This window comes from Tachypleus tridentatus, chromosome 3, assembly GCF_004210375.1.
Source record: "Tachypleus tridentatus isolate NWPU-2018 chromosome 3, ASM421037v1, whole genome shotgun sequence".
NCBI lineage: Eukaryota > Metazoa > Arthropoda > Merostomata > Xiphosura > Limulidae > Tachypleus > Tachypleus tridentatus.
The window spans coordinates 54,543,729-54,567,045 of NC_134827.1; the positions used below are offsets into that span (position 1 = coordinate 54,543,729).

General features: G+C 33.2%; 2 protein-coding genes across 5 annotated transcripts in view; one reads left to right on the forward strand and one right to left on the reverse strand.

Annotated features, from left to right (window-relative positions):
- The first annotated feature begins 1,237 nt into the window (after positions 1-1,237).
- Positions 1,238-7,766, forward strand: LOC143246884 (apolipoprotein D-like). The gene is made up of 5 exons (XM_076494136.1): positions 1,238-1,532; positions 3,121-3,251; positions 4,471-4,553; positions 4,781-4,885; positions 6,635-7,766. Exons 1-5 carry the CDS (start codon positions 1,419-1,421, stop codon positions 6,796-6,798), a joined length of 597 nt encoding a protein of 198 aa, XP_076350251.1. The 5' UTR covers positions 1,238-1,418; the 3' UTR covers positions 6,799-7,766.
- A 12,890-nt stretch (positions 7,767-20,656) lies between these two features.
- LOC143246885 (CREB-regulated transcription coactivator 1-like) overlaps positions 20,657-23,317 on the reverse strand; it is a 29,096-nt gene continuing 26,435 nt past the window's right edge. For 3 of the 4 annotated variants that reach the window (XM_076494139.1, XM_076494137.1, XM_076494140.1), the window contains exon 13: positions 20,657-22,767. In XM_076494139.1, coding sequence (XP_076350254.1) covers positions 22,538-22,767 — 230 coding nt within the window. In that variant the 3' untranslated portion in view covers positions 20,657-22,537. The remainder of the gene's footprint in view (positions 22,768-23,317) is intronic. The other variant, XM_076494138.1, reaches the window with a different exon arrangement.

Sequence of the window (23,317 nt, forward strand, 5' to 3'; positions counted from 1 at the left end):
GTATAATGTTTTCTACGGTTTGTGGAGGAAACCTATTGATGTTGATGAAGTATTGTTTTATTTTGTCTAATTCATCGTTAATTTTATCTGGTGAGCATAGTTTTATGGCTATGTTTATTTGGATTCTTAGTATGTTGAGTTTTTGTTTTGGTTCAAGGAATGTATAGTCCAGTATGGGTGATTTTTCGGTGGATTTCTGTTTTAAATTCTGTATCGGTTCTTGTAATTTTGAGATTGAGAAATGATATTTGATTGCTTTCTTAATTTTCACATATGAAGTTAATGTTAGGATGTATAGAATTAATATGATTGAAAAAAATAAGTGTGTGTTCTGTAGATATGAATCCTGCAATCGTGTCATCTACATATCTGTACCAGTATAGTGGTGAATGTAATGCTGTGTTAATTGCTTGTGTTTCAACTTGTGTCATAAAAATTATATGATACAAGTTTATATATTTAATGTTAAAATGAAAAGACAGATTTTCTTATTTTATTTGGAATGATTCATACCTACTCGGTCCAGAAATCTAGGAGCTTGTTACGTAAATAGGTGAGATAATATATTCAGTATTATTTTAAGTTCCTGCCAAACATAAAGTGCAAACTTCTTACAACTATAGGGCCTGACATGGTCAGAAGATTCGCAACTTGTTAATGAAAAATTACGTCTCGCATTTTGGTGCAGTGGTTGAGTTATAAGCATGACGGTCAAATCGCACTACTCGGTCCGACAAGAATAGCCAAAGAGTTAGCGGCAGGTGCTCTTGACTAGTTGCCTTTCTTTCAGTCCATCAGTTGAAAAGTATGGAGCCGGTTGTGTGAAAGTGGCCTTTATGTAACTTCGTGCGAGAGTAAACAAACAATCAAAACAGAATGCATTCAAGAATTTCGACACATCTCTTGCGTCATGGGAGTTTTGACATTTGAACTTTGACAGTTACAGAAAGATAAAATGATATAAGCTAGAATTTAAAGTTTACGACATCGTTTGAAGACCAAAAATAAAAATAAATGTCTCAAGTGGTATTTGCCTTGCTGCACATCTTTTTATGGACACACATTTATACCTAACCCAGAGATGTATTTACTCAGATCCAGTCGTTGTAAAGCTCTTGCAAAACACCAAAGAAAAAGTTCTTTCAAAATATGTTTGCGCAGGAAACACAGCCTTGACTGCTTGACCCTTCATCCCAGGTAGCATATTAATAAGTATCACAAACGTACGTGGTTAGCCCTTTTCGTTTCTTCTTTGTCCTTGAATTGTTTTACAGCGTATTAGAAATATTAACACCCCCTAGTGTGGCATCATTGTATATATATACACAGACATCTAAACACCTGCTAAGATCACGCATTCGTTCATAAAGCTAAGAAGAATAGGGAGATTTCAATAAGAAAGATCACTGGACATCAAAATGAAAAGCCAAGTTATTGTTGTGGCCCTCATCTGTGGGCTGTGTAAGAGCCAGTATTTAGCTCCTGGAAGCTGTTCTCGACCAGAAGTCGTGAAAAACCTCAATCTTAACAAGGTTAGAGTTTAAAACTTTCAGATTCGTCTTATTAAAACCAGTTAATTACGATACTTAACAATTACCATCTTATACCTTCTCTCAAACTACTTTTTTAACATAACATGTAGTCCTGGTGTTCTGCTTGTCATTATTTATTCCTCAGATACGTAAATACTTCCACACAAACAGGCATTATTATTATAAATTATCAGTAGATTCGTTCAAAACAAGCCACCCACTTTGATCAGAACTAAAACTCACAGTGTTTGTTTTTTCGTTGAATTACCCACAAAGTTACTCAACCGCTAACTGTGCTCACAGTCTCTAATTTTGAAGTCATAGACAGAAGGTACTTTGTCAACACCATCCCGACCAACTCTTTGACTACTGTTTTCCAATGAACAGTCCTACTGACCGTCATGTTACGCCCCACATATTAGAGGGCGAGCATATTTGTTGACGGGATTCGAACGGGCAACCCGCAGGTTTTAATCAAATACATAAAAAACAGACTATGCAAGGCCTTAGTACTGTCAATAAAGTTTCTAATTTAATACATATTACAGTTTATCTAAAAGTAGAAACGTCATAAAAACCACAAATTAAGTAATCAAACTGTTGTTATCAATACTTTCGACTGTAATTCTCGTATCTTATGACACTTGACAAGCTTAAGTGATTTTGGTTAGGCCTAAGTCACATACAAAACAACAAAAGGTAAAAATTTTTTTTGTTTGGGAATTTCGCACAAAGCTACTCGAGGGCTATCTGTGCTAGCCGTCCCTAATTTAGCAGTGTAAGACTAGAGGGAAGGCAGCTAGTCATCACCACCCACCGCCAACTCTTGGGCTACTCTTTTACCAACGAATAGTGGGATTAACCGTCACATTATACACCCCCACGGCTGGGAGGGCGAGCATGTTTGGCGCGACCCTCGGATCACGAGTCGCATGCCTTACGCGCTTGGCCATGCCAGGCCCAGACGTAAAATAATGCTCATAGTATTAAACATTTATAGCAGATAAAAGAAACATAAAATACAAAATTTTGAGTTCGCATAAGACTCATCCATCGTTATTGTAAATAATCAACACCTCTATAAGTCAACCCTACCTCTGGCACAGCCGCATGTCTGCACACTTACCGCTGAGCCAACGGAGAGTTGGAGGTTTAATTACAAATTTAAGGTAAAATGTCTTCAACAAAGACAAATTGGTACGGTTAAGTTTCGAACCTACAACTATTTGATAACAAGCTCTGAACATTAACCATATTTCAATAACACACTGAGATTAATTGAAAGGTTTTTTATTATGGAAACGGCCAAAAACATTGAATCTTCGTGTCACACAAATTTCTAAAAAACATGAAATTCACTGATTAAGCTCTGTAGACGGAATAACAGTTAAACCAGTGTGTTAATTAAGATCTGTAGACGGAATAACAGTTAAACCAGTGTGTTAATTAAGCTCTGTAGACGGAGTAACAGTTAAACCAGTGTGTTAATTAAGCTCTGTAGACGGAGTAACAGTTAAACCAGTGTATTAATTAAGCTCTGTAGACGGAGTAACAGTTAAACCAAAGTGTGTTTCTTTTCCTTTCGCAGTTTCTCGGGAAATGGTATGAAATACAAAAAACCTACACGTTTTTTGAACGAAATTTAAGGTGTGTTAATGCCGAGTATAACAACTTGGGAAAAGGTAAAATTCTCGTGAAAAGAACTGGCACGGACAAAAGGTGAGAGGATTTATATTTCTGTATTGATCATACATAACACTGGTGGGCCTGGCATGGCCAAGCGCGTAAGGCGTGCGACTCGTAATCTGAGGGTCGCGGGTTCGCGCCCGCGTCGCGCTAAACATGCTCGCCCTCCCAGCCGTGGGGGTGTATAATGTGACGGTCAATCCCACTATTCGTTGGTAAAAGAGTAGCCCAAGAGTTGGCGGTGGGTGGTGATGACTAGCTGCCTTCCCTCTAGTCTTACACTACTAAATTAGGGACGGCTAGCACAGATAGCCCTCGAGTAGCTTTGTGCGAAATTCCAAAACAAACAAACAAACAAACATAACACTGGCAATGTACGGTGGTGTTACTTAACATAGGTGTCCTAAGAATTCGTTGTCAGGTGTTTATCTTTTATTATGATTAACATTGAAGTTTTCACGAAAAGGAAAAAGGCATATAATATTTACTACCTGAAAAACAAGTGAGAAAAATCACAGAACTGAGTGTTTCTGTGTAGTCTATTAGAAAGAAAGAATTTGTAATGATATCTTATTTTGCAAATATTTGTGTGATATGCTGTCTTTATTTATTTAACATACTAATGAGGTAATCAAACAGCGAACTCGATATCCTAGTTCCACCTTTATTGGAATAGCAAGAGATGAAAAAAAACACGCAGTTTGCTCTTATATGAATCATTAACCCAATTATCTAGTCAGCAAAATAATGTTTAAATACTATCTCGTATGAAAAACTACCAACCAACGTCCTTTGGAACGTTTACCCAGGAAAACTTTTATTAAGTTTGTTTGTTTTTTGGAATTTCGCGCAAAGCTATTCGAGAGCTATCTGCGCTAGCCCTCCCTAATTTAGTAGTGTAAGACTAGAGGGAAGGCAGCTAGTCATCACCACCCACCGCCAACTCTTTTACCAACGATTAGTGGGATTGACTGTAACATTATAACGCCCCCACGGCTGAACGGGCGAACATGTTTGGTGCGACCCTCGGATTACGAGTCGAACGCCTTAACACACTTGGCCATGCCGGGCCTCTATTATTAAGTCAAGAGTTTTTAATATTTTGAATTAATTTTACAAAAAGGAAACTTGGTAAATAATTAATAAATCAACCAAAGATCCATCAAAATCACCAATAAATGTTTCACACCGATCATCAAATTGAATGTTTTTTTCCCCTTTTGTCTGCGAATAAAATTTCACAATTTTTCAGTGGTGTTTCGAAAAGCATCGGAGGACAAGCCATTGTGCCAAAACTTTCGGAACCAGCTAAGATGATAATCAAGTTTCAAGTGGGTAAGTAGAACAAATTAAAATTATTTACAAACAACTAAATTTAAAGAAATACATCACTTGAACTTTTTAGTGTTTCCCGACCTATTTTAAAGTTGTTTCTAGTTTATTTAACAAGTTTCGGTATCAATAAATGTAGACAAAATTAGCAGTCATGTTAGACTTTGTTAAATACAGTAACTAAAACAGATAAATATATACAAAAACTTCCTTGTGTTTCTTAATTACAGCGCCGTTAATCCCAGTTAACTACTGGATACTGGATACCGACTACAATCGTTATGCTGTCGTCTGGTCTTGCTTCAATATAGGACCTTTTGGACTTCTACATTCTGGTCAGTATGACACATAATTTGTACGCATAATATTGTTACAGAGAATATAAGTCCACGTTATTGTTGTAATATTCAAAATGTATATTTTGTTTTAAACAACAAGAAAGTAAAACTCTTATACCTATTAACAATTATAGTAACGCACATACTTTTGGAAATATGACTTATTACAAGTTTAGTACTAAATCCACAAACCACGCATTAGGTTTAATTCCATTTAACAGTAGAGCATTTAACTACCTTCCCCGTTACTTGTACAATTTATAAACTTAAAATTTAGTTCAGCCGTAGCTAAGTGAAAATTTACCCGAGATCCAAACACTGACAAGCCTTTTATATTGTATACCTCTCCCACATAGGCGTAAAATTAATTAATCAACAGCACGTTACATTAAATTTCAAATTTTAAACAAAGTTCGGACCTAGATGATTTCATAGCTAGCTAAAACCGTGTGTAAAGGTATTTAACTTGTCCACCTCCAGTCTACAATAAAAGGTCCAATTATAAAAAGAACAAAACAGAAGTAAAACAAACCTTAAAACAATACAACCACCCAGCTATGACGGAACGAAGTATATTAAAATACAAACTCTGTTAATTTGTTTGTTTGTTTTTAATTTCGCGCAAAGCTACACGAGGGCTATCTGAGCCAGCCGTCCCTAATTTAGCAATGTAAGATTAGAGGGAAGACAGCTAGTCATCGCCACCCACCGCCAACTCTTTTACCAACGAATTGTGGGATTGACTGTCACATTATAACGCCCCACGAATGAAAGGGCGAGCATGTTTGGTGCGATGGGGATACGAACCGCGACCCTCGGATTACGAGTCGAGTGCCTTATTCATCTGGCCATGCCAGGCCAATTTTTAATAAAATCATTTACTCAGTTTCATATTCAAAATATAAAGTATCACAGTTTGTAACTGTTAACCAATCACCAGTGTATGAAATCAAGGTACATTAATTGAACAGCATAACCTATTTTATTCATATATAAAACAACTTGTTGGCACGATGAATAAAAATCAGGAAGTGATAGCTTCCCTTTGTGGTAATTCTATAAATGGTCACAAGCTAATAGTAACTGCGGTAATTAGCGTATTTTCCGACTGATGAAGTATCTAGATACTTTAATGAATATTAACCCCTAGTATCGATAACGTGGCTGGAAATATGTTTGTTTTTGAATTTCGCGCAAAGCTACACGAGGGCTATCTGCACCAGCCGTCCCTAATTTAGCAGTGTAAGACAAGAGGGAAGGCAGCTAGTCATCACCACCCACCGCCAACTCTTGGGCTACTCTTTTACCAACGAATAGTGGGATTAACCGTCACATTTATAATGCCCCCACTGAAAGTGGGAGAGCATGTTTGGTGCGAAGGGGATTCGAACCCGCGACCCTCAGATTACGAGTCGAACGCCTTGCCTTAACCCACCTGACCGTGGTTGGAAGTACGTTGAAAGTATATCCTTGACGTGTACAGCACAAATCAAGTGAATAATAAAAACCAGGAAAAAATAGGGTTAGAACCATAATTTGAATAAATAAATTGACACGTGACTTTATTTTGATAAAACCATTTTGAGAAGATAGTGACTTATCCTTACAACTTTAAAATTTAATTTGCTTGGACAAGTGATCAATAAATATTCACACGTTCATAACTGAGTAGAGCTGAGAGAAATGGATTTATGTATTTAAAATAAACAACTAATTACTTATTTAGTGAGTTTTCATAATTTGTAGAAAAATTGTGGATTCTTTCACGGGAAAAATACCTGACTGCCGGTTTACTGGACGCCATCTACAAAAATCTCCAAAGGAAAGGGATCGTATTGAATAGTCTGAGAACAATAAATCAACAAGACTGTGGAATATCGAAAGAAAATGACATTGTCCCAAATGTTTAAGATCTGAAAATATGACTGGGATTTCTAAACATCCATAAATAATGATTTATCATATATTACTTTTGTTTGTACATGCTAATATACATACAAGTTATATTTAAACATATATTAGATGTAGTTGTAAGTGAAAAGCCGTCCGAACTGCAAAAATATCAGTCTAGGAAGCTGAAACGTTTCCACGGTAGTTCTTTTTAGTTAATTTCCTAAGCCTAATCGCTTTTAGTGCTCGACTACAATCCGTTTAAACTGAATGATTTAAAAACAAAAAAACACACTTCTTAGTGCTTTTGCTAAACCGAATCGGTTTTGTGTTGGACTACATTTAAGTCAAGCTAAATACAAATACACATTGCTCTACTTTAAAAGTGAATACAAACGTTACCGACAGTACACTTGGTAAATTTGTAAAGAGTTAACTTATTTCACTGACGGACTACTTTCTACATTCATCCAACAAATTCAGATTTTAATATATTTTTAATGCTAATACTCCGAGTGTAATCTGATGTCGAATTTCTAATTGTGGAAAAAAGTAGAATTATATCTTCAAAATTCTGGATTACGGCTATGAAAATTGGGTCATTCCTTGAACGTGTTTCTCGGTGGCTAAGCGTTAAGTCTGAGGGCTTATAACGCTAAAACATCGGGTTTATATATTTGCGGTGAGCACTGCACAGATAGCACATTGTGCAGATTTGGGCTTAACAACAAAGAAACAAAATCCTTCAACGTTCTTTTGTTCAGAGTCGTTTCCAAGTGTCCCTCGATGAATCAGCGGTAAATTTATGAACATACAACGCAAAAATATAGGGTTCGTTTCCGACGGTGGACAAAGCATACAGCTAAAACAAACAATCCTAACACGACTAACTTGCAATTTCATGTGTATAATTTCTTGGTTATGGTGACTTTTGACTTGCTGTAAAAATCGTTATTTTTTTACAGAATAAATCGCATATGAAGAAATACGAAGAGTACGTCCGAAATTCTTTTGTTTTTTACATTGAAACCAATCCTTTTATTACAGATAGAACTGATAAAAAACACACATACAAAGCTACAAATTAATTGAAACAGTAAACTGTAAAACCACGAACTGCACTGATAAAAAATAATTCCCATCGATGTTCGATGTAAATACAATTACACTGCAATGTTTACAGGCATCCTAATGATTAAATTAGAATCAGTAAAAACAGTTGAAACAAGTAATAGACAACGTTTCATCAAAGTTAACTCGAAGCTACATCTGTACATGTTTTCATTATTTCTCATTTTAACTGTTTTTTGTGTGTTATTTTAAACCAATTTGCAATCATTCAAAGCGCCTCTGCAAAACTTACCCTTGGTAAATTACTCATTCACGGCTTGTTTAAAAAATACAATAGCATTTTCTTTGTTTCAATACTTCACGAAAAAGATTGTTCTTGGTTAATTACTAACCAACAGTTTTTTTTCTAATTTGCTGTGATATTTATCTTGGAAAAATTCAAAATGCAGGTTGATGTTCTTTTTTAGTGTCAATTCTCCAGCGCCCGGAGACAAAGTCAGTTTTCGCGCACCCTCGTGACAAAATGTAAGCCATAATTCCTAATTATGTAACATCAATTTGGCGCCCCTCCGATGCTGCGCCCGGGGACAGATGTACTCCCTTGCCCCCCACTAGCTACGCCACTGTTCTTTTTACTGTAAATTCGTCTTTGGTTAATTATTAATAATTGTCTTTAGTTTGTAAAATTTATTGTAGACATCACCTCAACACATTTGTTCTTGTCTACACCAAACTCCTTTTGATATTTGACGAATCCAGCAGGTCGAACACACAGTAGTTTATATTTCTAGTAAAAATAACATTAATAAAATATGTTTTAAGAAAACAATAATCAAGACTAACTCGGGGATTTCCAGACATTCAGTAACATAACTTTTTCTTAAACAAGTCTGTAAGATGTATGAGTTTTGTGTAAAACATTTCTAAAAATTCTGGAAGGAAAAGTAATTTGTGTCATTCTGTTTGTGATAATATTTAATCTTTATAAAATAATTAATAATACAAATATTTAATACCAGCCGCAAAACATTTGCGATAAATTTACTGCTCTTTGCTTGAAATTTTCTTATTTTATCATATAAAATATAATGTGTGTTACAACAATACATTTCCGTGCTATTTCTAAAAATGTATGCGGTCAAACAAACAAACTTACGCAGAAGTAACTTTATTTAATAATCTTCATGGAAGGTAACCAATAAAGTAATGGTACTTATTATACCTTACAGAGAATGAAGCAGTTATGATCATTAAGTGTATGATACATTTTTACTAGTTGAAACAGAGATCATCACAATAACGAGAATTGTTTGTTTGTTTTTGAATTTCGCACAAAGCTACTCGAGGGCTATCTGCGCTAGCCGTCCCTAATTTTACAGTGTAAGACTAGAGGGAAGGCAGCTAGTCACCACCACCCACCGCCGCCAACTCTTTGGCTACTCTTTTACCAAACGAATAGTGGTACTGGCCGTCACTTTATAACTCCCCCACGGGAGAGCATGTTTGGTGTGACGGGGATTCGAACCTGCGACCCTCGGATTAAGAGTCGAGTGCCTTAGCCACCTGGCCATGCCGAGCCATTTCAAAGTGAACGTAAAGTTGTAATAACGGTAAACTTAGCTGCATATTCAGAAACGTTTGAATGCGTGCTCATTAAGTGATAAACATGGGGTTTTGAACGAACTGCGCATGCGTATTTTAAGACCTAATCAAATCAAGAAAGCCCTTTGCAATTGCATTTAGTGTGATGTTTATTCTTTCAAGAAATTGTACGCGGGTTAAGAGTTGTTTGATATTCTTAGTAAATAAAAACTTTTAAATTGAAGTCAGTCTTCACGTGATCACAATAATCAATACACTGAAAAATTTGAATGTGCAAAAAGAACAGGTAGGATGATTCTGAACTGAAAAGCTAATATGTAATACCGATCTCTCGGACTTAAGACTTTTCGAAAAATATGAGACTTATAGCGAGAAATATTACAGAGAGAGACAAACGCAATCATATTGGTCATATACATTAAACTGCTTTCTATTGTCATACCCGAATTGTTAAACAGAACAAGTAGTGACCAACAAATCTGCAGCCCAACTGCTGCCAATAAGAACACTTAAAAAAAATATATGGTCGAAAGTTATAAGACTATAGCAATTCTCGTTGTTACCAACCTTCCGAGTTATATATTGCTAAAGTTAAATAAAATGTTATTATTTATAACTACAGAAGAGCAAGTTTAAATGTACAGGATGTTCGGAAAGTCACTGTGCACTTATATATTTATTAACCGACATGTTTCAATATAGAATACAGGAGGTAAATATGAATGACAATTATAAACAATGTTGAAAGTGACCCCTATTGGCATCAATACAGGTCTGGATCCTTCTTATTTTGTTTCTAAACACCGCTATCAGTTGCTGGCTTGAAATAGACTGAATAAAATATGGTTACAAACTGCACAGTAACTTTCCGAACACCCTGTATTTATATATATCACACAATTTAAATATTGGTAGTTTTATTTCGCTATTCAAGAACATTTTTATCAATATGAACAAACTCGTAAAAAGTGTATATTTATGTCCAGTTTTCTCAATTTAAATTGGCCTGTATGAAATCATTATTGTGGTCGTTCTTCTCGAGAAATTTACAAACAATGGACATGCGAATAGTCCCGATTCCTTGAGAAAGTCCATTAATTTGGTAATACGAGGCTATTGAGCATTCCTACATGCTCCAGGTGGACACAGAGAAGTTTGTTTCATTTTTGAAGGTCTTACAGTTATTTAAAAATGAATGAGTTAAGTTTCACTGCTGTGACTGTGAACACCTAGATTCCTAGAACAAGCTTACAAAGAATGATTATCTTACTATAGTGCATAGCGTGGACTAAAATAATACAATGTGGCGCCATCTATTGAATTGAACCACGAAATATCTATAAAAAGTTTCACACATTGGATATTCAAGATTCAGGCAACCAGAAAAATCACTGAGGTATGTGCAACAACCATTTCTTTACCACAAAACATAATTTTAAATGCAAGTACGCCCTTCACAACAATAGCACAATTTTCACTTAGACTATACGTGACGGTTTGATCATATGTTTTATAACGTAGTTTGTAAATATAGTACTAAACAAAGTTATTAAAACTTGTTTTTTAAATAAAGGGTACACTTTCAAGATATATGTATAAACATTAATTTATATCAGCACAATTCTAACACTTTTAATGTGCAGTACTTCTCAGAAAAAAAGTCCCTTGTTTAATGTGCACTTTTTCTAAACTTCGTTCAATGAAGACTGAACAAAACGATTAGTGATAACTATCACACACAGCCACTCCTAGTTTGAAGATTTTTTCTGGTAACTACAGTTGTCATGAGATAATAGTTTTTGGGTATATTTTTAATCACTATATCCTTTATCTTGTCTGTTAGGAATTTTGAAGAATTATGAGATTATGATAATATTATTCCAACCACACAATATTTATCCTATTATTAATTGTTAACGGCAATCCAGAGTGGACATGCCGGTTGGGATACAGCAACAGTCGGAAAACTATATACACAAGTTTTGTTACAATTGTTTCGGTGTGATGCCTTTTACAAGGTAACGGAGTACAACTGTCATAAGAGGTCAGTATGAAGCCTATTAGCTGTTATATATACTCCATAAATAATGTACTGTTTAAAAATATAATAGGCCTAACACTAACATTTCATGGCAAATATATAACATGCATGGTAACTGTTTAGTATCATATACTCATAGAAATAAATTTAGTAAAAGACAGAAGTTGAGTTAATCAAGTCACACAGTTCAAGATATAGTATGTCTTAAACATTATTGTTTTTGTAGTCAATAAATATGTTAAGTATACTTTTGTTCTTAAAAACGTTTGAGAGGTTTGGTAAATTTTCCTTGCTTTATCGTCGTAACAACATAATAACAAAAGCAGGGAATGACAATTTCTATTTTATATACTTATGATTACCTTCGTTCATAAAGTTAATAATGGATAACACATAGAAAAAGCAGACAATAAAGGACAAGGGACCTAGAGCTAAGCCTCGTCTCTACTCAAAAACTTGTACACGTTTAATGAAACCTACTAAGTATTCATTTTTAATTTAAAAAAGAAACCATGAAATAGAATCAGTAAGAATTTCAATTTTTACATTTCTTTGTTCTACTTATAACTACTTTTTAAGGATACCAACCTACTTATTAAGGCCTAGATGTCCGTGCCAGACGACTTTCTACTCCTTTGGCCAAATTTTGTTACCGTCCTGAAGAGGGCTTTGATATTTCCAATACAAATTATTACAATTACCCAATTATAATATCAAAATAATACAAAACCGTACGAATGATTGATTTCTAATTGTTTATCAGTATCTTTAAATTTCTAAGTAGCACAATTATTATAGAGGTATTTTAATCGATTTAACAATGGAGTTTGATGACTAAATTTAGCCTGTTAAAGATAATTTGAAATAAAATTGTGAAAATAGTGAATCACTAACTCCCAAAATCACGAAATTGCATTTTAATTGTCACCACACCATGAATGAATGTCATCGGTGTTTGGGTAATAAAAGTTCATACCCTGGAGGGTCAGGTTCTCTATGACCTCTTCCTCCTCCCCGTACTTATATTCTTAACTGATTGATATTTATGACTGTGAACTGAATTTTATTTGGTCCTTTTCAGGACAATGTCCATGTATTTTGATTCGTATACAGTTATTATTTTATTCTATTAGCAGAATGTCAAGTTTGCTGGTGGCATTTTTTTAATACATAAATAAATAAAATATAAATATTTTTTTTAATTATTATTTAAGTTTATATATATTTTTTATTATTATTTAAAGTTTATATATATTTTTTAAAATTATTATTTAAAGTTTTTATATTTTTTATTATTATTTAAAGTTTTTACATATTTTTTTTCTTTTTATTTATTTTTATATTTGAAATATAAGTTAACTGGGGAGAGATATTTAGGACTAGCTTCATCATGTATGAGGTACCTGTCTAGTTCTCATAGTAATTCGTTTTTCATCCAATTTTTATTAAAGTACATTATTGTAATATGTAGGAGTCTATCTGGTATGGTTGGTATGTTCGAGTATTTGTGAATGAATTGAGATGAAATTGTCCTTGGAACTCTGTATGCAGTTGTGAGGAGTGTGTTTTGGATTGTTTGTAGTTTAGTTTTAATTATTTTATTGCTTACAGTTATCCATGCTGGAGCTGCATAGTCTATTACGGGTCTAATATATGTTTTGTAGATTTTTAGTATGTTATCTGTAGACGTTCCACTGTTTTTACCAGTTAGACTCCTAGCATAGTTCGTTCTTCGCCAGACTTTATTTTTAATTTCGTTCACATGATTGATCCAAGTTAGTTTTGAATCATAGGTCAGACCTAAAAATTTTGCCGATGGGGCAATCTGGAGTAGAGTGCCATTCATATATAGTTCTGGCTGTTGTTTTTTTAACCTCGTGTTCAGTTCAAATTCCCTCCAAAAGCTCTTAAAAAGCTTAAGAATTAATTGCAATTATAAAGCGAAATTTACTTAAACAGATTCACTAACTGGCAAATAATAACATCAAAGAGTGTTAATTTACAAGTCTCTCTCTCTTTTTTCATTATCATGACAAAAAAAATCATCTTCACTTATCTCACGTCTACGCAGCCTGAGGAAACAACTTGTTTATTTCTCGCAAAAGTACACAATAACTATCTGCGTTAAGCCATCCTTAATTTAGTAGAGTAAGACTAGAAAGAAAACAGTCATTACAACCCACCGCCAACTCTTGGGCTACTCTTTTACCAACAAAATAGTGGGATTTACCGTCACATTATAAAGTCCTCGCGGATAAAAGGGAATGTTTGGTGAAGGAGATTCGAATCCGCGACCCTCAGATTACGAGAGCCTTATATATAAAAACTATATAAAGCGTTTTATCTGAGTGGTCATGTAGAAATAAAACAAAAATAAATTATAATTGCAGTTATATGTGCGTGAACTAAAGAGTGCACCATTGTTGATCTATATGTTATATATTTGTGACGAATTTTCTGAACATTCCCAATTTTTCTCGAAAAAAACGTTTTCTCAAGTAAATATTTTTAGAAAATGGTCTTTCACCTAATTGCATAGATCATAAGTTGGGAAAAATGTATTTTTTTCACGAATCTACTTCTTTTTACTATATTAAGAAAAATAAATACGACACTAGATGGCATAATCAGGCCGCTTTTATTTGGGTAAGTGGGCGTCTCACGCACATTTTTATTGTGGTTTCCACACAACTGACAACAATCCAAACTGGAAAATATTTGGTTAAATAACACATACATCATGTTAGAGATAAAATATACCAGTTGACTGAAGCTTGTTTATTTCTGTCCGAGTTATTTTCTTTTTGTTCAGTGAAACACTTTGTTGAAATTTAATACACAATGTAGACAAGAAAACGAACAGTCTTACACATTTTTAAGTCGGCCATCCATTTTTTATGAAAAGTTCACCGAAAATCAGTCATGACATCAGATATTTTTACAAAATAAAAAAATGTTTGCGAAATATATTACAAGTGATTACAAATGAATAATATGTGAATAATTACCACATACATGTATAAATATAGACATATATATATAGAAAGAGAGAAAGAGATATACACACACACATACCTCGAAATCAAAACTGAAGGCCAGCATTTATAAACAGAGAATTGGTTAAATATGTTAACAAAATATCAGAGTTTAATTGTGATGCGGGTGTACTAATTAAGAGTTATTTCATTTTGATAGCTCTTTTATTGTGCTCATTACAAATTAAAAATATTTAACAGTAACAATAGTAGGACTAGGAGACACGAATATAAATTTTAGCAGGGTAGAAGTCACTTTCAGACAAGACAGTTTTGTTTTTATAACAGGGTGGTTGACCATTAGAATGTGTTGCTTTCAGATGTTAAGGCAGTGAATCTAAATGAGTTAAAGAGAAAACATGATAAGTAAGTATACGAATGATAAAGGCTGGCTTTAGGTTTTTTTTAAGCTAATTTAGTTTGGGGAGCGTAACAGCCGAGACTGGCCAATAGGTCTCATGTTATCCCAAACGTTACGTTAATCACCAGAACTCTCTTTGGGCCTTTATTTTCCAAAAGAACATTTTATAATTTATGAAAATGTGTTATAATAAAAAATTGCAATATTTCTCTGTAAGCATAACAATTATTTTGAAAACGATTTTATAAGTTTTACATTGTTATGAAGTTTATACTTGGTGCGAATATAGTTAAAATAAACATTGTATTAATACAATGATGAATCTTCCACTAAACGTATTTACAACGCTAAAATTAGAGGGTTCGATTACCCTCTGTGGACACAGCAGATAGCCCGATATGGCTTTGCTACGAGAAAAACACACATACACTAAACAAGAAAAACAAACTTTTGTACATGACACAATAATAAACAAATGTCCAAATTTGTTTTGTCAGAGAATTGACATTTCTTAGAATAAATCAAAATTCATCATAAGATACAAATAATTGATAAGTATATATACACATTTAACTGTAAAAACAAATGGAGGCTGCAATTATTAACAATAAAATAAAAATGTTAGCATTCTTAAACTGGTAACAAAAAAGCTTAGTATACAAAACACGATACCCGAGAATAAAAGGCATATTTTATGGTAACAGAGTAAAGTGTGTGTGGTTACTAATCTCACTATCTGCTATACAATCAAATGGTCGCTAAGTTTAAAACCTGATTAATCTAGCATTTCTTAATTTAAAAGATTGCTCGAACTTTACATGAGCTTTCCCATAAACGCTTAATGTTTATCGCAATTCATTCTTGCACAGATGAAACGTGTTAATTCCCTTGTGTGACTTATCCATATCAAATTTCTTCCACTGCCTAAAGCACATATATATCTCCTCTTACAGAAAATTCTGAACTTGGTTAGCACGTGACCTTTCATGACAACTTTATTTTTTTCAAAACGTTTTGGACAGACTTCCTTTATCAGGGAGTAAATGACTAAAACCGTGTTATTGAGGTAAAAAAAAAACCTTCAAAAGTTTTGTCGATCGATTTCGCACACAGATCTAAACGTCCTTCTCAGTTTTTGAAACATTTTTTAAAATTCCGACAAGTCTTTGTCGGAAAAGGCATATCAATAAATGATAAACCAAGAAAGCTTGGACCTCACGTCATCTTGCAATTAAGTGTAGTTTTCTGGAATTAAACAATTGGAATTTAAATTGCAAACCATTTTCTATTTTTATTTTTGTCAAACAAGACTTCTTTACTAGACTCTCTTTCCAATTATTTCTTTGTTTTATTAAATTGTTTTTATATCAGTAACTTGTCCAAAGCTTTTCTTCTCTCAACGAAACACATAACAGATCATTTTGTGTTAATATATATCGTATGTTTTTTTTTCTAAACATGTTACAACTTTTACAGTAGGTAATTTGTTTTAAAACAGGTACGATCGACATTTCTTTAGAAACTGCGATAATTTTCGAATACACGGGTTCTAGCAGTGAATAAGGTACAGGTTATATTTTATTACAGTTTTAACAGTAGGATATTTATTTTTACAACAAAAACGACGTTTTGATCACCCTCACTTCACAAGTTCTAACGTTTGTGCGGATTTGTAACGGTCTCAAAGGATTTCCAAATCCTCATAAACACAGAAGCAGTGTTCCATCCCTTCTACGAGAGCGCAAAATATGGAGGGCAGTCGCTAACATCTCTTTAAAAAACACGTAAACAAGACAACCCAATTTTTCAACGCCCCCTTACCTGTAAACAAAGAACTTGTATTCTCCGTTTTTTTCACCCACCTGTTCTTAAAAAGTAATCTTCCTTATTGTAAAGAATGTAACATATAGCAAAATAATTCTTGATTGGTGAATAGTTACGACGGAGTATATTTGTTATTTCAACAATACTTCTGTAAACGCGTTTCGCTTCATGTAGCACTTATGACAAATTTTGAATTTTCTTACCCCTCAACGACCCCCTTTCCTATCCGAAACGTCGCAACAAAGTTACATTTCACGGATTTGCTAACCTATTTATCGGAATTTTTATTTTTCCCCCACGGCTAACAATAAACTATTTACTCACGACATTTTCTCTCAATATAGCGTTTCACATTCTGTACCACCAAAAGGGTGTCCTCCCTTCAAAATGTTAAAACTTCACCAACATTTTCCTTTCAGATAAACAATGAAATATTAAGTTATTTTTACCTTTAAAATATTTTTAGCACAATTTATCCATAAAGGGAAAGCGTAAGAACTAAAAAAAATTCACTTCATCAACAAGTTTTAATAACAATCAAGAGAGATTTGGTTTCCTGTTTGATAGAATTATTTCAATTATTCACATAATACACTTCACAACACTCAAAGAAACGACAGAACAGTAACAGGGGTATGTGTCCTCTTACGGTACTTAACAAACGGCCTGCACAACCATATTTTTCAAACAAATATTTCTTAGTTAAAAGAATATTACTTCAATATTATTAGCACAATATATGAAACGCTAGTACATGTCTTGACAATGTATTTATATTCAAGTTTTGTGCTGTTATCTATAGGATTTTGAGAGTCATAGGTCTACCCCCATCGAGTAGAGAACTTGGCAATCAGTCATCTTCTAAAATTACCAAAGCAAACAAACTAATTTAAACAAATGTCACTGTAAATTGTTTAGTCTGGATAACAGTGACCTGATTTTCACTACATGTAGATCTCGAACTTTTAACTCGTGTAGGTAAACTAAACGTGTGTGTATGTACATACATATAAATGTATATTATCTTACTGAACTCACAAACAACCAAGTGAACAATTTACCAAAGAAATCTCGCATGAACATCTTTACCAATCTGTTGAAAAATACCAATAAATTGGGAGGAACAATGACCACACAACCAAGACAAATTATTTAAAATGAAACACATAATAAAGAGATTACACACTATGACGAATAACAACTTGGAAGAAATAATGCTACTAACAAGAAACCCTTGACAATTACGACAGAACAGCCTCAAACAACTGACAAGAGAAAGGCAGCTAGAAATGGTTATTTGTTTGAATATGTAATAAAAAGTAACAAGCCCTACATTAATTAACATTATACATAATAGTGTAGACCAGCTTTACATGTATTTTCATACAACTTTTTTGTTACATTGCACGTATGTAACATACATTTAATTGGAATAAAAATCTAACCCAACAGTTTTTATAACACAGAAAGAAACGAAAGTAAACATTTAAACCACTTAGCACATAACAATTAACAGCTAGTCAAAATCTGTTTGATACTGAATTAATGTTTCGTGTTTAAATGAAAAACATAGAGGTTACATAAGAAATATTCACCAAAGTTGGCACTATAACTTGGTTAGTTGGTTTTTTTCCTTATTTGTAGAGCTACATTAGTTTTATTTACTCAATCCAAGTGTCTAACAGTTACTAGTTCCATAACCTTTAGAAAAATACAAACTCTGGAACATGTTCAATGTAGAATGAAAACTTTTGAGACAAATATATGTTGAGTACACAAGAAAAGTTTACACAAAACTGTTTGAATAACTTTCTGTTATTCAGATGTTTTTAACAAGAGGATCAAGTTATCATTTTTTAACTGTAAGACAAATTTGTGAGATTATAACTGCACACTTCTGATGAAAAACAACCTTAGATAACACAGACTGAGAATAGAAATGATAGTTTCAGCTGACAGAACACATTCCATGCAGCTGATCAGAAGTAAAACCTGACTTGAAAGAACTTACTATTTGGTTAATAAATAGTAACATCTAACAATATAAAATATATACTATATTGCTATGAACAGTACAACACCTAAAGTGATAAAAAACAGATGTTAAACTCAAAATATTTCTACAACTTAAGGGGCTTTATATTTTCACATAAAGAAATTAAACAAAAATCGAGCAACACCAGTATAAACTTGAGTCCCGGATTACGTTCAGTGCCACAGAACACACACATTTGTGTAACACATAAGATTACGTTCAGTACCACAGAACACACACATTTGTGTAACACATACCTTTATGCTTAAGGATGAAGTAATACATATTTCACAAGTTCAATACACTTTACCCACTCAAAAAATTTGAAGAAAACATTTAGAGAAAGTAAACTTAAAACTGCCCTCATTTTACACCAAGCTCTCTTATCGTTTTAGGGATTTTTCAACTTTCATATATTTTATGACCATCGTTCATACTGGATTAAAACTGGTTGTATTTTCTGGAGTTACTCTTTCTTACGTTAATAAATATTTTCCTAAACATTCAAGCAGAGGTTATTCAGTGTGGAAAACTTGTATACTAAAGTAAACATCTCAGAAAAGGCTCAAAACCAAGCCCACACTGACCACATAATTATGATTTCCACTTTAGATACCGTTTACCAAGAGACAATATATTACATCTATATGTTTAGGTTAAAACTGGTAAGATTAATTTGTTTCATTTTAAAGATTTAGTTATAAATAAAAAAGATAAAATAAATCAAGACTTTCTACAGAACAGAACAAACTTAATATACGTGGAAAGACGATACACAAAAATATCCTTGAAGGAACACAGTGTGCAAAGAAATGTGAAACTTTCCTTAACTGACATGTAGACTGGACATGTAAATTAGTTATAATAATATAATCATTTTACAAACAACTGATATGAGTGCAGCAAATATATGGCAATTTATTTTTATTATTTTAGTTTTAATAAAGAAATAAGACTTTTGCACATTTTGAAAAAAAATCTCTTTCAATGGAAAGTTCATCCTATAATGTGTTTATATGAAAGAATAATTATTCTTGCATTTACGAGAGAACATACACACAGCTAATGGAAGATGTTTTACAACGACAATCATGGCTTGCCATGCGTAAGTTTACGTTTATTTCAGAATTTTCATACAAAGGGTTATTTACACTTAACCCTTCCAAACTTTCAACTGATAGACAACAAGAAAGGCAGCTAGTCAACTGTATCCACAGCAAACTCTTGGGTTGTTCATCTGGTCAAATAGTGGGCTTTGACTGTCACTTTTATAGCAAATCAATGATCCCAAAGTGTAGAGCACATTTTTGTGGAGACAGACAAGAATCACGATACTTCATACTAATCACTCGGTCAAAACCAGCTCACTTGTAATGACACTAACCCTACACATCACTGCTTCTCAGGTCACAGCAGTATATCACGTTTTATCAATACTCTAACATTTGGAACAACTGAAGAAAGTGTTTTGTTTTCAGATTAGTTTCCTGTTACTAATGAAAAATTTAAAACAGATCATCGGAAAGGGATTTATTAAGTGTTATATTCAATGATATGTTATTTAACTCAGTTCTGGAATATACCAAATGAAATTTGATCTTTTACCCTTATAAGGAAGAAGTTTGAAAGTGTAGAAAAAAAAAATGGTTAAGTTCTTTTTTCGGTAGAATGAGATATTTGTTAGGATACCTAAAAACTTCATAAAAGTTGAAACAGCATTAGATAAATATTGTGATTAGGTCATAACAGGTGGTGTTGTTAATGTTCACAATGTATGTACTAAAAATATAAATTTGAGAAATCCATTGATGTTAAATTAGCCACACATATGGAAGCTAAGCAATCTCTACATTTTCATACTTCACTAATTTTGTAAATCAACTGGTATACTAGGCAATACTACAAATCAGTAGAATATGGGTGAGCTTTATTTTGGCTATAAAAGTGACTAATATTCATGTCGAACATATTAAGTATAGTTCAATACCAATGTGGAGATTGCACCTTACATCTAAGGCAAAGTTTACATGAGAGAAAAAAATAGAGAGAGAAAAATTGAATATGATACATATAACCTTTTTTGTTTTCGTCTTTACTATCCACTGATAAGAAAGCAAAATATTACACTTTATCCAATAGAAAATGAAATGAATATCTCACATGACTGTACACTGACAAATGACAATTGAATTTGTAAATGTAACATACTTTCAAAAAATATTTTAACTGGTCAAGATTTTACTCAGTATATCAAGAGTTAAAAAGATACAAAAGGATTTAATGTAAAGTCTTAAAGAGGTTATATTTAGAGATTAAATATGAAACAGCAAATAGTTACTTCCGAGGCATTCTGAAGACTAAGAAACTCCAAAAAATATTCCCACGACAAAGTCAATATAAGAAACATACAGTCAGTAGGCATTACTTAGCTTACTTGTTAGATGTGTCGAGAATCACGATTTAGTACCCAGTCAAAACCTGAGTGTATTTTACACAAATTATCTTATTATTTAAAATTCAATTGATACAATATTTTACAACTTGCAGTTAAAAAAATGTAATCTTTTAGACAGTTCCCCTGAATTGAAAGGCAACAATAATTTATTTTTAATTAATATCCAAACGTTGCTGCATTTGGCTTTTGATACATTTAACTGCTTTTGCTAAATTTTGACAACACGAATAAAAAAAGCCAAGTATTATGTTCACAGCTACATTAATTAACCTGACAACCAAGTAATACAAATTAACAATTTAATCACAGGGGTTCAAGTGGCTTCACAAACCATTTGTAAAATACATATGTGTCAAGAAACAGTCAGTTGTTTGTAAAGACAAAAAGCCTTCAAACGTGACTTTATACAGCAAGCTGTGGTAAGAGCAGAGTGACATGATTAGACTCAATCAATTAGCAACATAACTCGAGTGACAGAATGAAACCAAACATATTACCTGCCCAGATATAGGAAAATCCTATTTTCATTGTACACATTAGCAAATGAAAAACACTGCTTATGCCACTCCCACTCGGCACCTCCAAAATAACCTTAAGCTATCCTTGACATATACATATACCGAAAACAAGTAAGCTGACTGTAAAAGTAACCACAGGAAAAAATATTCAATTATTATTAGAACAGTTACACTAAAAGTCACATACTGACAACACTATTTTTAAAGATTTAACACAACACAAAATGTCAAGAAAAATGCATGCTGAAATAAACTGAGATTTATCTCTGAAAAAGACCTTAAACAGATCTACCATCTTTACAGCCAATTTCACGACACTTCTCTTTGTACAATAAATGCTAGTTTTATGTGCATGTTTTAGTATCTTTAATACTGTGCTTTGTTAGCCATATTAAAATTTAAATGGATAAACACTAAAAACATGACAATGTACAGCTATGTACACTAAAAGTATTAGTCATGCACTTAAGGCATGATAACTTGTTTTAAAAATACAAGCACTAAGTTCAGGAGGACTTACATACTATTACTAGGCTCTTCAAACAATAAATTGTTTTCACGAGAACAAAGATTTCCTTAAAAATAATCCATTCCATTTTATACAAAAACAAATAAATAGTTCAAATTGAAATGTGGCAAAATGACCATCGGCAACCACTCCCGACTTTTTGACTTGCAAGGTAAGTTGAAGTACAGTTAATTTTACATTTTTGAAGAGGGTAAGAAAGGACTGATTGATTAAGTTGTTAAACCCCTACACAGGCTTGACTGTGTCAAAGGGCAAGGTTACAAACCTTCACACTGATGGCTGAAGTTGCTACGAGTGTTCAAGCCTAAATGTCTCCTCAGTAGCTGGGTCACTTATTACAGAAATATCAGGATCTGTAAGGATCTGCAATCCATCAAAGTCAATAGGATCCAAACCAGCTCGTAATGCATCATCGGGAGTGAAAAAGTCTGTGTCAAATGAACCAGTCATGCTGGCCATAGCAGAACCAATGTCTTTGGCAAAGTCCTGCCTCATCAGGGGTTCCTCTCCTCCAGGGGCTGAGGAATGGTAAAACAATCCAAATTAAAAGGAGATATGTCCTGATAAAAAAGGGAAAATTAAAAAAAAAAAGAACTGATGAAGTCTGCATTCTGAGGAACCACTATCACAGAATCTTTTCCAAGTTTTAATAACCACGTTTATTGTGACATATACAATGAATACACTTAACATAAGTGACAGAAACTCACTAGAAACTCAACCCCATCAATAACAGTTTTACAAATCTTCAGACAACTATGAGAACAATAAAGTTATTAAACAGGTTACTTCAACACAAAGAACCAATCCCTTTAACATCTCCTCTACTATGATCTTCTTGACCATCTGAATATTATAATTAACATTTTACTTAGATATTGTATACAACAGATTCTCTTTTTAGTAAACACTAAGTACAGTTGAAACATCAAATTACATTAACTATTACTTAAAATAAACTTGTCCTTTTGACCTTTACACCCCAGCCATCAAATTACATTAACTATTACTTAAAATAAACTTGTCCTTTTGACCTTTACACCCCAGCCATCAAATTACATTAACTAT

Bases quoted from the DNA above. Each gene is read 5' to 3' on its own strand.
- LOC143246884 (XM_076494136.1), top strand. From the start codon at position 1,419: ATGAAAAGCCAAGTTATTGTTGTGGCCCTCATCTGTGGGCTGTGTAAG. The intron at 4,554-4,780 runs GTAAGTAGAACA...TCTTAATTACAG, and splicing joins GATAATCAAGTTTCAAGTGG to CGCCGTTAATCCCAGTTAAC. The intron at 4,886-6,634 runs GTCAGTATGACA...CATAATTTGTAG, and splicing joins TTTTGGACTTCTACATTCTG to AAAAATTGTGGATTCTTTCA.